A 13,566-nucleotide genomic window follows, 5' to 3' on the forward strand; every position below is an offset into this window, starting at 1 on the left:
TTGTAAAAGCTTTTTTTTTTTTCTCAAATCTCAACTGAAACCTGTAAAATGTGGAAATAAATCTAGCTATGATTTTGCTTTATCCTCGAGATGAATGTCACTGGGATATATATCATCAGTAAACAGAGAAACCCCTACCATTCGATTTCCATTTTGCATATCATGCACTCGTGTTCAATTTACCACCACCAATTTATTTCAAAGATTAGAGTATTTCAAATCATGCAATACCCAAGTATCAAAAGTAGCTGTTTAAATTTTATTTGTACAAACAACTTGCTGTATGCATGCATGCATGTCTTACGACTTCAAAATAAGAAGAAATATTCTTCATCACTAGTTCGGAAGGAGGGCCATTGATTGAGCTATAAAGTACAACTTGGTATGGGTATAAGTTACTTTGACTTATCAATACTGTCACCACAGCACATAAAGCTATTGCGTGCTCGAATGCGATAACCACAATTTCCACCAATGTTCAGAGCTCAACCCAAACTTTCACTTGGAAGACAACTTGAATCACTGAATTGAAGTGGTGCAACTCTAGACTTGAATAACCGGGCCAGCATATTCTTCATGGTGCATATAGAGATCATCAGGCGTATCTATCTCCTTGAGCCATGCATAGTCTTCTTCCTTCTTCCCGCCGTCAAGAATCTGAACTCCATTTCCTGTCGCTGCGAGTGAAGTAGATAATGATCCCAGCTAGAAAAATTCATAATACTTTTTTTTTTATCAGTGAAAAATTCATATACTCTTACTGCATTATAACATGGAATTTGAGAAAAGTTAAATTTCTTCATCTTTTGAGCAAAAAAGATACTTACAGAAACTGGAATAGGAGTAGTCATGGTAGTAAGTACACTTTCTCCCATCAGCTTCCCGGTAGGGAGGAGCAAGGACGTCAAGCACCGCACATGGAGTGATTGCAGTGAAGCAATGTAGATTACCCCCACTCTTGGGGTACAACGCAGAGGTCCCACATGGTGCTGTTAGAACTTTGTCCACGACTAACTTCGCTAACCTCACTGCCCATAAAAGCACAAGTTCTACTCAAGACTATCTATATCTATCTAGTTTGGGAGGAAACCATGAGCTTTCTATGTGGCTGTGATAGATAACAAGCTCTCTAGATTCCAGGAGAGGATCCTGTATGAGGCATTTATCATATCTATCCACAAATATTTGGTTCTATTGATCTATGAGAAACAAAAATGCACTTTCATTTTTTATTTTTTTAGAGAAAATTCTAGAAGTTGTAACATAATAGTTTACAATGAGTTTAGAAACAACCTGAAAAACCACCAGCTTTCTTTATGCAGGGAGGTTCAACCCAATCATAGGCCTTAACATGCATGGAGCCATAAAGTACTTTGCTGAAGACAGACATTCCGGGATGGTCGTGTAGCGGAATTACTGATGAAGTTGGCAAGCAGAATATACACATCTACAAAACATTAGCTACCTTGATTAGTGAGTGCAAACTTTTCTCATGGCTTGCCATACTAGAGAGAATAATAAATGCTCTATTGATAAAAAATAATAATAATAATAAATGCTCTTAAATTCAGTAAATACGTACTGATTCTGTGGCTTTTCTTATAAATCATGAGCACTATGGAAACTCCAAATACTTTCCAATTTATAATGCAAGAATGAATTTGCTTCTAACTTCTTAAATCATTTTCAAACCAACCATTCCGCATGTTACAGTGATTGGCATTGTTAGAATATATGATCCATATCAACCAGATTCATCCAGTCTTGTTGATTGAAGGGACTTGGCATTGAGAAGCAAAATTAGATATATTACTACTTTTCCAACATTCATAAATTTCGGAAAAATTGCATCTGATTATTCTTTATGTATATATGGCTGGACACTTAAATATAATACTAGACCATATTTGATTCCCAACTTTTCTGGCATTTTATGGTTTTGAGTGAGAAACATCAAACCAATACATATTAGGATAAATACAAGCTTATTTGAATTCCAGCTGCATGTTCATTACCCATAGGCATTACTCTTGTATTATACTTTGGTACACACGCTATATGTCCTTATTCATACATGCACAAACACAAACGTGCAAAAATACATAAATATCATAATTAAGGGGACAAGACAATTATCAACATTCCTAATATAGTCAGATCTTCTAAAGATTCAAAACGAATTGCTTATAAATGGTCTACTTTGACAATTAAGCAAGACATTGTTGTAACTTGCCGTAAAACTATCACATTCATATATGTCCAAGAATGTTATTGGTTGAACCCATCTAGCCGCCCTGTTTAACTGGTTGAATCCTAAAAAACCATGTCCCCTGTCATCCTCCACATTATCCTCTTTGAGCCCAACATCAGCAGGACCTATGGTATCTGCGGAAAAAGAATAACCACATATTAGACAAACCTCTGAATCATAGTAAGCAGCAAAAGCATGGTTATAGATCTCAAGTACTATGAAGAGCATATCAAATAGGTATCCTGGTTGCCACCCTTAGACCTTATACCCTGTTAAATCGAGGTTTCTTGCTACATCACACCCACAGAGGCCATATACCCTGCCAAGTGTAGTACTTATCCTCTATGAATGACAGCCGTGGAACTTTTAAATTACTTGTTACTTCCATATGAAAAAGGGTGGGGTGGTCCCCTTTAGGCTATGTCACCTCAGCCCCGCCGCATGTGAAACCCTTGCCTTTGTGTCACCAAATTTGATTATTCATTGCCATAAACATATTATATACATACCAGCAAGTAGATTTACCAAAAGAAATTTGTTCAATGCATTCAATTAGAACCTCAAAACGTGTATCACCCACGTATGAAATCTCAACATCGAGCTTGTCCGGTCTGAATATAACCTGTTACCACATTATCTATCATGATCTTGAACTTCGAACCCAATAGGTATTGATGCAATGTTCTCAGAATTTTCTCTCGAAACAAAGATCAAATTATTCAATCCAAGCTCTTTTAATCCTTATTTAAACCTGTTAACCCTAAATTTAGATTAACCATCACTTAGTTCTCAATCCTCCCAGTCAATTCATCATACCAGAGAACTATAACGACAACATCGGTGACCAAGAAAGGCTATGCCAAAAACAAAAAAAAACAAAACAACATGCTACAAAATCCGACACGGTTCCACCTAAAAATGAAGTCATAAAATAAATGTTGGGTAGCTTAAATGGATACACACTTCCATAAGTGAACAGTTACCACTATGTTTCAATCAAGCAGACCTAAAATTTTACAAAACAGCAATAAGACCTAATCTACTTTTAACTAAATATTAATATCGTAAGTATTAGTGAAGATGTAGATATTCAATTGGATGATTGGAAATACAACAAAAAAAATAAAAAATTAGGTGAATATACGAATAGACCTAATAGGATATAAATCAAAGGAAATTCAATTAAGATGGTTAGGTAATGTGCAACAACAACGAATGATAGCACCCAACACTAAGAAGAAAAGTGGAAAATTAGATTCATCTTCAACCCAAAATAATAGAGATAAGGCATGGTTGACAATCCTCCATTTTACAAGCTTGAGACCAACAATGTAGTGTGAAGGAACCACTACAAAGGCAGAGTTGTTACAAAGACTATATAGTCACAAACCCTAATAGATAGTGACAATTATGATACATGATGCATGATTAAGATAGTGAACAAGTCCCACCTCAGAAAATGTTGTCAAGTAGAGGCACTACCACGTTTTGTTCTCAAAACCCTAAGAGGTGACAAGGTACAAGAGTGTTTTTCTCAAGCCCCAGTACACAACAAGAACAATAAATTTTTTTTAGACCTAGTGATGGAAAAACAGGGTTATTCAAGATACCAGCCCAGTTGATGACAAGTAAACCTTGAAGCACCAGACTTATAATGACGAAAAGCGGCATTATATTCAAGATTCCAGTACCATTAAAACTTGTGATCCCCTTATTCACACCAAATTAATTCTTTAATAAACCACATCCAGTCATCAAATAACGCTAAGTAGGTATCTTAGTGTCCATTAATAAACCTAAGTTTCTTTCCTATAACAAGTTTAGTGACTTCAGTTGTTTTTTTTTTTTTTTTTGTTTTACTTTCTAAACTTGATAATGTAAAATCAAACTGTTCTGTGACCTATCAACTAGAGATAGAAAAAAATACTGAAAATAAAATACTCCAAGTTACTAAATCGTCTCCAAGAACATTTGAAACAATGACGGAAAACTAACAAATAAAATACAATAAATGTGAAATTAAAGCTAAAACAACACACATTCCCCTTTTAGAACAAGGCCAGTGGGCACACATATCTAAGGAAAAAATTGAAAAATAAATCCATTAAGGTCTAAAACCTCACCAAATGATGTACAGGATTCAGTCCTTTTTTTCTTTTTTTTGACAATATTACCCTTTTTAAAATGGTCACTTTTTTGTCCATCCATGGTTTTATTTATTTTTGTATCATATAGATTATCAAGACGTGGGAACTTCTGTTTTGTAACTTTTTAAATGTAGATTTTTATTTAATTTTGAGGATGGAGTTTGTTTGATTGAGAATTTGAGGGCATTGAAGATGTTGGTTTCTCTCAATGGAGTTGTTGTTTGATTGAGATTATTTTTGGTGTATCTTTCTTTCATGTTGCTGGCTTGCTGCTGTTAAATTGGAAGAACTAATATGGTGCTCCTATTTTATGCATTTTATTTCTTGATATTTTTGCTTCTCTGCTTTCTTCATGGAAGCTGTGCTTGATTTTGAGATGGGATTTTATTTTGAGTTTCAGAAAAATGTTCAGGAAGATGGTAGAGTTCTCCCTGAATTTGCAGATGCTGAGGAAGGTTAGTGGTTACGGTCCGAGCATTTGCTTACTGGAAAGATAAATATTATGATTATTCAGAGGTTGTTGAATTAATAAATTATTTGCTGCTTTGCAGAAGAGCTGTTTGAGTTCCTGAATCTCCAGCTGGAAAGTGATTTGAATGTCGATCGAAGTAAGTATTTTTAACACCATCTTCGTCCTGTTATTAGGATTAGTCTAACTTATTTTGGGGTGTTTGATTTATTAGAAATTGAAATTAAATGTGTAGATGTTTCATTATGTATAACATGTTATGTTTTTGGGTTAACAATTTATTAGAATTACAAAAGGGTAATATTGTCAAAATGACCATTATGTTTTAAAATTTTGTTTGTAACTTGAAGCTTTTAAAAATGACAAACTAACAACTTTTCCGGAACCAGATTTCAAATTCCAGATTTCAAAAAACAGAAACTAGACTTAAGACTTCAAAAGTGTTACCAAACATACCCTAAAGCTAAAACAACACACATTCCCCTTCTAGAACAAGGCCAGTGGGCACGCATATCTAAGGAAAAAATTGAAAAATAAATCCATTAAGGTCTAAAACCACACCAAATGACTCACAGGATTCAGTTCTTCAAATTTCAAGGCTAACCCAATGTTTAATATCACATAATTCACGAACCCCATAAGCACAATTGAATTATACTCACATAAAACAACAAATGAAAGTGGGGAAAAAATGAAATTTTAGATTAAAAATATAAGGAGAAGATTAAGGTAATATACCGAGAAGAGAGTAGAGCTTATGGATTGCTTGAGAAGAAGCAAGAGGAGTTCTTGAAGGCGTAAACGTCTTCTTACAGATGTCGTAAAGAGCCTGAATTGGAGAGCTCTTCATCATGCTAACGTGCATTGTTGCTGTTGTTACTCAACTACTGTTCACTTGAGGCTAAGACACTAAATGTTATTTCTTCTCACGTAATAGGGCCTTCTGTTCTGTGAAAAAAAGACCATAAATCAAATTGAATTTGGGGCTTTTTTTTCATATCTTTTGAAGGATCAAAGTTTCTAGATTCAACCACAAAGAGATGACTTGCTCGGGATCCTCTTGTTTTAGATTAGTCAAGCCTTTTAAGTCATTGTTGCATCCCAAAATCCAAGGGCCCATGTGGATACAGGAGCCAAAAAAACTTAGAACATAAGTACTCCCTGAAGTACTTTTTGAAGTACTGTCTGAAGTAGCTGGATACGTGTTTTACGTTTGGATGCAGGTTCTGAGAAGTATTTTCAGAAGTACTTCTGACAGAGTTTTGTGTTTGGGAACTATTCTGGATCATGTTTAAATGACCATAATACCCTTATATGTAACAATTACTGTTTTTAACATTATAACTCAACAACTTATGTTCCAAAAAAGTAACAGTTACTATTTTTATTCAACAAGTCAATGTGTGTCCGATGTAAGACTAAACTCAACAACTTGTATTACGTACTCTTGAGATTGTTTAACTTTATGGGTTTGGGTGATCCATTGTTCAACTCTCTAACGTGAAGGTGCACACAAAAACCATAATATCTCAATGAAAAGCATCTATTTATTTTATGCCAAGCTGAGGTTATTGATATTAGCACCCACAAACTTCATCACTGTTATTAAATTGTCAAATGGAATAATAAGAGTATTAATCATATTTTAGGCCAACCAAAAGCAAGCACTATCACCAAGAATAAAGAACAACCAAAAACAAGTAGAAAGTAAAAGAATTAAAAATAAAAATTGACGAATGTGGTTCAACTTTTGAAGTTTTGTTGTATATAAACAAGATGAAATATAACCCAAAAGGCAAAAAAACAAAAAAACAAAAAAAAAAAACAGATTAGTTGAATTATGATCTTGACCATGTGATTAGTTGACTTCCTCATGGAACTTCAATAAGCACAAGGTAATGCAATCTGATGGTTGAGGTCATCCAGTGGATCTGATTTATTATTAAAAAATTATTTATTTTGACCAAAATAAACAGAACTCTATAGATTCTATTGAGCTCTTATTTACTCTTCGTGGATGAAGTCATCTTTTGTGTTGGATAAATTTTAAAACCATGTTTGGAAAGTCAAAGCTGGCGTTGGAATATCAATAGGTTGTCACCAACTCTTATGAACTCCAATATTTAACCCCTCGTAGCAACTAACTTCGGTTTCATGGGCAGGATGAAATGAGAGTTTTGAATCTCCCATTTGGGAATTAGGAGTTATGGGAATTGTAATTGTTGGAAGTTTGCCATATAATAGAGGAAAATAAATTGAGACAAGGCAGTTACAAATTCCAACCCAAAGTCCAAACCCACACAATCTTTTGAATCAAGGAGAAAGAGAAAAAAAAAACCATTGAAACACCATTGTAGTTGCTAAGAAGAAAGAGAACTGAAACCTACTTGGGTATCGAAACTTTCATCAGCAAATATGGATAAACCTATAACCAACTTAGAAAAAAAAACATTTTTTACAGGAAAAATAAGAGGAATATACAGACCCTGATAATATAAAAAAACCGAAGGTTTTGCCTCCCAAAACAAGAATTTTACAGCAACAAATGCAGGTTCCCCAAATCTCTCAACATACAGGAAAAGCCAAATAGTATGAAAGAAAGAGGATCAAACCAAACCAAAGCACATAATCAAGATTCAAACATGATGGATAAAAAATAAAAAATAAATTCAGATCTCGAACAAACACCCACTTTTCTCGATCAAACCCTACCAACGATTCAAACCCACAAAGCAAAAGATGTAGAAAAAAATAAAATAAAATAAAAAGGGAAAACAGAAGAAGGTAAAGAAATGCAAACCCATCAAAAGAAACGCAAAACCACTTTAAAATAGAGAGAAAATAAGCTCAAAAGAGTACCAAAAATACCTGGTTTCCAAGAGCACTATTACTCCACAAACAGCGAGAGAGAAGAGTATGTTTTTGCGGAGAACTCGCCGTCGTTATACTGTGAGCCACGCGTCCGATTTTAATGCTAGCTCCTCACATCTGCCAAGTGATACAAAGTCAGCGGAGATTAACACTTGATGGGAGGTTTGAATTTGCTATCGCTTTAGCTTAACTAGTTTGATGTCGTTCCACTTATGACAGGAGACTTGTCAGTATTACGCGCCGAGTGTGTGTGCTCCCTCCCTCTCACTCTCTTCTCTAACAGGTATAAATATTTTTACAAATCATGTTCGTTCCTTGAACATAAAGCGGTCCAAAAATCATCACAAAAAAAATAAAAAAAAAAGGAAAATAGTGAAATGACACAAAGTGTTTATTGCGATTCTCACTAGTCTAACGTGGGATGTGCACATAATTATAGATGTGTTTTCTCATGATACGAGTAAAAATCATCTACGGTTATGTATGTATGTCCATGTCAAAATTGTGAGAATCACAATAAATCCTGTCACCCCAACATGACTCAAAAAAGAAAGTTTTGTGTGATTTCTAGGGGTACACATTAGATTGGGTAAATTTGAGAACTGAACTAATCCGAAGTCTTTTTTATTGGATTGGTTCGGATTGAATATGATTTGGTTCGGGTGCGGATTGTTAAAAAAAAAATTCGATTGATTTAGTTCAGTTCCGGATTAGGATTATAATAGAACCGAATCAATCCGAGAATCGAACCAATCCTAAGTATCTATTATAATATATATTTAAAAGTAAAACTCTTTCTTAGTTTTATTGTTCTATTATCTATTTCTCTCTTCTTCAAATTTGAAGAAAACCTAGTTGTCGTTCATTTCCCTCACCTCACCACTTACCACCTCATCGAAAAATGAATAGGTAACCCATCTCTCTCTCTTTCTCTCTCTCTCTTAACTGTATTAGTATGTTACGAAGAGGTAACTCAATAAAGTCTTCAATTTCATCTCTTATGTTTTTTTCTAACAAAAACTCATTAAAAAAAATGTACACAAATCTCTCTCTCAACTCTCAACTCTCAAATGGATCTACTCATTTATGGAAAAAATTTCTCAAAGAGTTTGATTCCTTATTTTTTTACGAGAACCTTTATGCCGTGTTTGTTAGATGAAATATACTATACGAACTTATAATTGGATTCGTTAATCTACCATTTATGGATTAGTTTCCTCACTAATCCATCCAAAATACAAATTTTAAAATTGCAATTTTTGTTATTCTCATTGAGCTTCCTCTAATTTTCAATTTATTAAGATTTTAGTCAAAATTTAATCATAAAATCATTTTTATTTTTAAAATAGGCATTATTTATAATTTGATCCAAAGGGTTCCTCTTAAAAGAAAAAAATACTAGTTTTTCTATTTTGAAAGTATGAGAATCAAGAACCAAAAACCGATCCGAACCAAGGTTGGTTTGGATTAGTTCGGTTCTATAGGGTAATTGGATTGGTTTGATTTCAAATTTATAGAACCGATCATGTTTAGTTTTGTTTCAATTTTGCCAAAATCCGAACCATGTGCACCCCTAGTGATTTATACCACAACACTCAAAACTACAAACCCCAATTTAAAAATTGCCTCAAAATTCCAATTGAAAACGATGATGTCATCCTTGCTGCACTCACAATCCTCACTCTCCAAACTTTAGTAAGCCCTTCTATTCTTTTGTTTTTTTTTTTTTTTTTTTAAATCTAGTTTTTTAGTTTCCACCGTGTTATTTGATTACCCATTTCGAATTTCAATGCCATTTTTATTTTTATTTTTTGTTATATTTACAATCATGTCGTTATGTAAGTATTTGGTAAATTTCCCATGTTAAATTATTAATTTAATTTGTTATCCATGATAATTTTGTCTATAAATGTTTTTGTACCATGGGGTCCCTTTTATATTGATAAACAAGTTGGGCAGATGCATGAACTTTGGAGGGAACTAACATAAAGAGCAAAGATGAAAAATAATTTACCTATTTTTTTTATTTTCATATTCCAGTGCTTGTTTGGTATGACTTTAAAATGTCTTTTGATATGTCTTAGTATCGTCCACCAACAAGATGGATAGATAAGTTAAACATATCAGACGAGATTTAAAATCATGGTTCATCTGTCTCATTTTGAATAAGACAACTCAAACATGTCAAAAAACCTATCCGAGACGATTCGGTCTCGTTCTTGTACGAGACGAGACCTCAAAACGAGTTTTAAAACCATGTAGTATGGGGTTATTTATGGTAGACTTATTTTTTAGTTCACAGTGCCTATCAAATGAATAGACAAATCATCTATTGATTGAAAAGAAGAGATTCTTTATGGAGATAAAGGTCCACATTGGCACAGTCCATCAATTAAGAAAAAAAAAAATGGACTCAGAATAACAAACAAAAATAGTGGACTAGTAGTGGGATTGAATCTAACACTAGGAAATGAAGCCACGTAGTGAGTTCAAGGGGCAACTAAGAGGATTTTTTTTTTTTTTTTTTGGGGGGGGGGGGAGAAATAGTGGCGGATTTCTTTATACCATTGTTATTTGTCGCAATAACTCAATTATCGTTAGTAGATTTGAAAATTCTTATGAGGGCAAGTGCCTCCATTGTAAATCTGCCTGAGTGAGTTTCCGATATGGAGATACAAAAGACCAAAATAGTATATGAAAATTAGCCTAAATCTCAGGACAAGACAGTGAAGTGATACCATGTGATAGAAAATAAGGATCAATAATTGGACTTCCTTGGGATGAATCTGTGAATCACCTCAACAAGAACCTCTTGTAAATCTTTTCGTACTTGTTGTCCTACTACATGGTGTTTGTGATGCATTGAGTGATCGTACACGATCATATCATGGTTGGAGGGGATTTCTCATATTATTGGATGGATATAGTTGCAAAATTAACATTTTATTGGACATCAGAACCTTTATGTTGGATAGTTAATGTGCTTCACATTCAACATATCAAAAGATATGATGTTTTTAATTGATTTTCAGGTAGTCGTGATTTTGACCACAATAAGCATAGCCAACTGTTTTTTTTTCCTTCTAGAGCAATTTGGTGTCCCATCATTCTATATAAAGTCTCTTTTTTAGCGTGGAGTGCTTCCTTGGCTAAAAATTCCTTAATTTGAACATGCTTAGAGGTAGGGGAGTTATTTTGGTAAACATTTGTTACCTTTGCAAATCTTCTGAGGAATCAATGGACCATTTGCTCCCGCATTGTGACTTTACTCATTCTATGTGGGCTTTTGTCTTCTCCTCGTGTCATGTATCTTGGTGTGTCACTAGGTCGGTTCTTCTTGTTTTCCAAAGCTAGAGGCATTTGGATATGTCTTGTAAAGAGGTATCTTTGGAATATTGCTTCTTTCACAATATGCTAGGGTCTTTGAAAGGAAAGGAACAAGAGAATCTTTGATGGGAAGGAACAATTTCTTCAGGAAGTCCTCTTTAGTGTTCTAGGCTTTATTTTTCATTGGTGTAAGTAATGTATAGGTTCTAGAGGCTTTTCTTTTGAGTATTTTTTGCTTAGGTGGGATCTATTCAGCGGTAAAAGAGGTTAGCTTTTGTTTGTCATTATTTTATAAAAATACTTTATTTTCTTTTTTTAATTTACTTTTTTCTTTGTTGCCACTGAAACGTTTTCTATAAAAAATGAAGAGATATTATTTCTTATACAAAATCCTGCCCTGAGTGCCGGAGAGGTATTGTTACAGGTACAGCCAGGGACACGAGAAGTGGAGATCAAAAAGTATCATCACAGATCCCAAGGTAGAGAAAAAATTTTGCATCTACAATTTGGGGCTGTCTGTGGGATGTGAATAAGGAAAAGTGACCAATATGGTGAGAACGAGACTAGAGGAACCTGATGGACCAGCAAATCCGTCCTAAGAACCATAAGATCCTTTTACAAACAGTACATCGTTTATTGACAGAGATGAGGACAGAGATGCAACAAGGGCTTGAAATCCAGAATGATGAAATTCAGGCGATAAACAGGGAGAACAAAGAACTCAGACAGAGGTTGAGTGAAGGAATGAAACTAGGGGAGGAACATGACAAGAACCCCCACTCCCTGTAGCAGATCAAACAGAAATCGATCGAATGGTAAATTCGACAGGAATTGGAACTCAACAGGGAGTTCAGAAGCCTAAAATCTTATGACTCGAGAAGATGTGAAAGAATTGTTGCGAATGAGGGATGATGAACAAATCAGGGAAATGGGTATAGGACAACACGCTCAAAATATTATCTGAGAATTTAGAGGGTCGCCATTTTCACCAGCAATAATGGCATCTGACCCCCCTGAGAATATTCCATCTCCAGAAACTCGAGATATTTGATAGGACAAGGGATCCGATGGAGCATATCTTTCACTACAAAAATCAAATGGTATTGTACCAGAACGACGACTCGTTGCTCTACAAACTATTCCCAGCAACATTAAGGCATGAGTTTGTATCCTGGTTTCAATGACTACTTCAAGATCGATAAAAAGCTTCTCTGAGCTAGAGGAAGTTTTCGTTGGGCAATTCATACATTTGAGGAAGAGGAAGGTCAGAGTTAATACACTCTTCCACCTACGACAAGAGAATAGAGAGAACATCCTAGCATTCATTTCGCAATTCCAAACTCAAACATTAATGGTGGAAAACTTAGACGAAGAAACAACATGTGCAACTTATGTAGTTGCAATAATTTATGGGACAAGGCTACATGAATCACTAATTGAAATTGACCCATAACGATTGGAGGACTTATACGCTATAATAGAATAATAGAGAAGTACATCTTGGTGGAAGAATCAATGGAGAACAGGATGCAGCCAATACATGCGACCATCGTCAGTATGGTAGAACCAGAAGTTCCCAGGAAGCAACACTAAGTAAGGAAAGAAAAAATGATAGGAAGAAGATATAGAGAGAGATAAAGGGAAAGCCTCGATGGGGAACAAGGTGAAGCTACATCCTATTAAATGCAAAAATGTCTGAAATCTTGAGGCATATACGAAATGATCCACGATTCGAACCACCACCTAGAGACTATAGAGGAAAGCCCGAAAAATCCTACAGGACTATCATGGCGTGAAAGATCATCCGACAAAAAAGTGTTATTAAGGCATATCATTCAGGATATGATAGACGATAAGAAGCTCTGGAGATTTGTAGTAGCTATTAGGGAAGAACAAAAGCAAAAAGAGCGGATGCCACCACCACCGCCTCCGAGAGAGGAAAGGCACATAGAGCATGAAAAGTGATGGGTTGTACATATAATAACAGGAGTATACGCTTCAGAAGATCGAAACTGGAGCACTATTTGGATCGTGGTGATGAAGATTCAACAAGAGGTCGAGATATACCAAGTGACAGCGGGGATAAATGTAACATGAGGAGATAAAGTAACAGTATTTACACGAGATGATCTACGAGGAATAGATACTCCCCATTATGACATCTTGATGGCCACACTTTCGGTGGAGAATGTGGACTTATGTAGAATTCTGATCAATGCATGCAGTGTTGTAGATATTTTATTCTTGAGCCAGCCAGGGCAATGGTGTTCGGATTCAACGATGCTCCGACCATCTCTACTGGAGAGACCGTGTTTCCGGTCATTATTGGGCAGGAGGTTGTCATGACAAGATTCATCAGGATTGATGCCGACTCAGGTTACAACGCAATTTTGGGAAGAAGGTGGATGCATGACATGATGCCGAGCAAAGACGAACATGAAAGTAAAAGAAAAAATTGTAACTTAGAGTTGGAGAGAGAAGAAGAGTAGAGAGAAAAAAGT

At 35.1% G+C, this 13,566-nt stretch overlaps 1 protein-coding gene across 4 annotated transcripts; it reads right to left on the minus strand.

Annotated features, from left to right (window-relative positions):
• Positions 1–171: 171 nt before the first annotated feature.
• On the minus strand, positions 172–7,980 carry LOC147398590 (plant cysteine oxidase 3-like). 4 transcript variants are annotated; one of them, XM_086447834.1, is made up of 6 exons: positions 7,736–7,980; positions 5,606–5,815; positions 2,234–2,385; positions 1,294–1,447; positions 828–1,028; positions 172–705 (listed from the first exon to the last, which is right to left on the minus strand). In XM_086447834.1, exons 2-6 carry the CDS (start codon positions 5,730–5,732, stop codon positions 650–652), a joined length of 690 nt encoding a protein of 229 aa, XP_086303960.1. In that variant the 5' UTR covers positions 5,733–5,815; positions 7,736–7,980; the 3' UTR covers positions 172–649. The 4 variants fall into 4 exon arrangements, with proteins under 4 accessions (XP_086303960.1, XP_086303958.1, XP_086303959.1 ...); XM_086447832.1 differs by having other exon boundaries at positions 172–677; positions 5,606–5,810; positions 7,736–7,974; XM_086447833.1 differs by having other exon boundaries at positions 172–677; positions 7,727–7,974.
• Between the last annotated feature and the right edge of the window lie 5,586 nt (positions 7,981–13,566).

Source organism: Akebia trifoliata, chromosome 7, assembly GCF_017979445.1.
Source record: "Akebia trifoliata isolate Shusen 1 chromosome 7, ASM1797944v1, whole genome shotgun sequence".
Taxonomy (NCBI): domain Eukaryota; kingdom Viridiplantae; phylum Streptophyta; class Magnoliopsida; order Ranunculales; family Lardizabalaceae; genus Akebia; species Akebia trifoliata.

What these genes read in the sequence shown, in the direction of transcription:
- LOC147398590 (XM_086447832.1), bottom strand. Translation starts at nt 5,732, where the DNA reads ATGCACGTTAGCATGATGAAGAGCTCTCCAATTCAGGCTCTTTACGAC. An exon ending in ATGAATGTGATAGTTTTACG is followed by an intron (nt 1,448 to 2,233) that starts GCAAGTTACAAC and finishes AATGTTTTGTAG; the next exon opens with ATGTGTATATTCTGCTTGCC. An exon ending in GAAAGCTGGTGGTTTTTCAG is followed by an intron (nt 1,029 to 1,293) that starts GTTGTTTCTAAA and finishes TTTTATGGGCAG; the next exon opens with TGAGGTTAGCGAAGTTAGTC.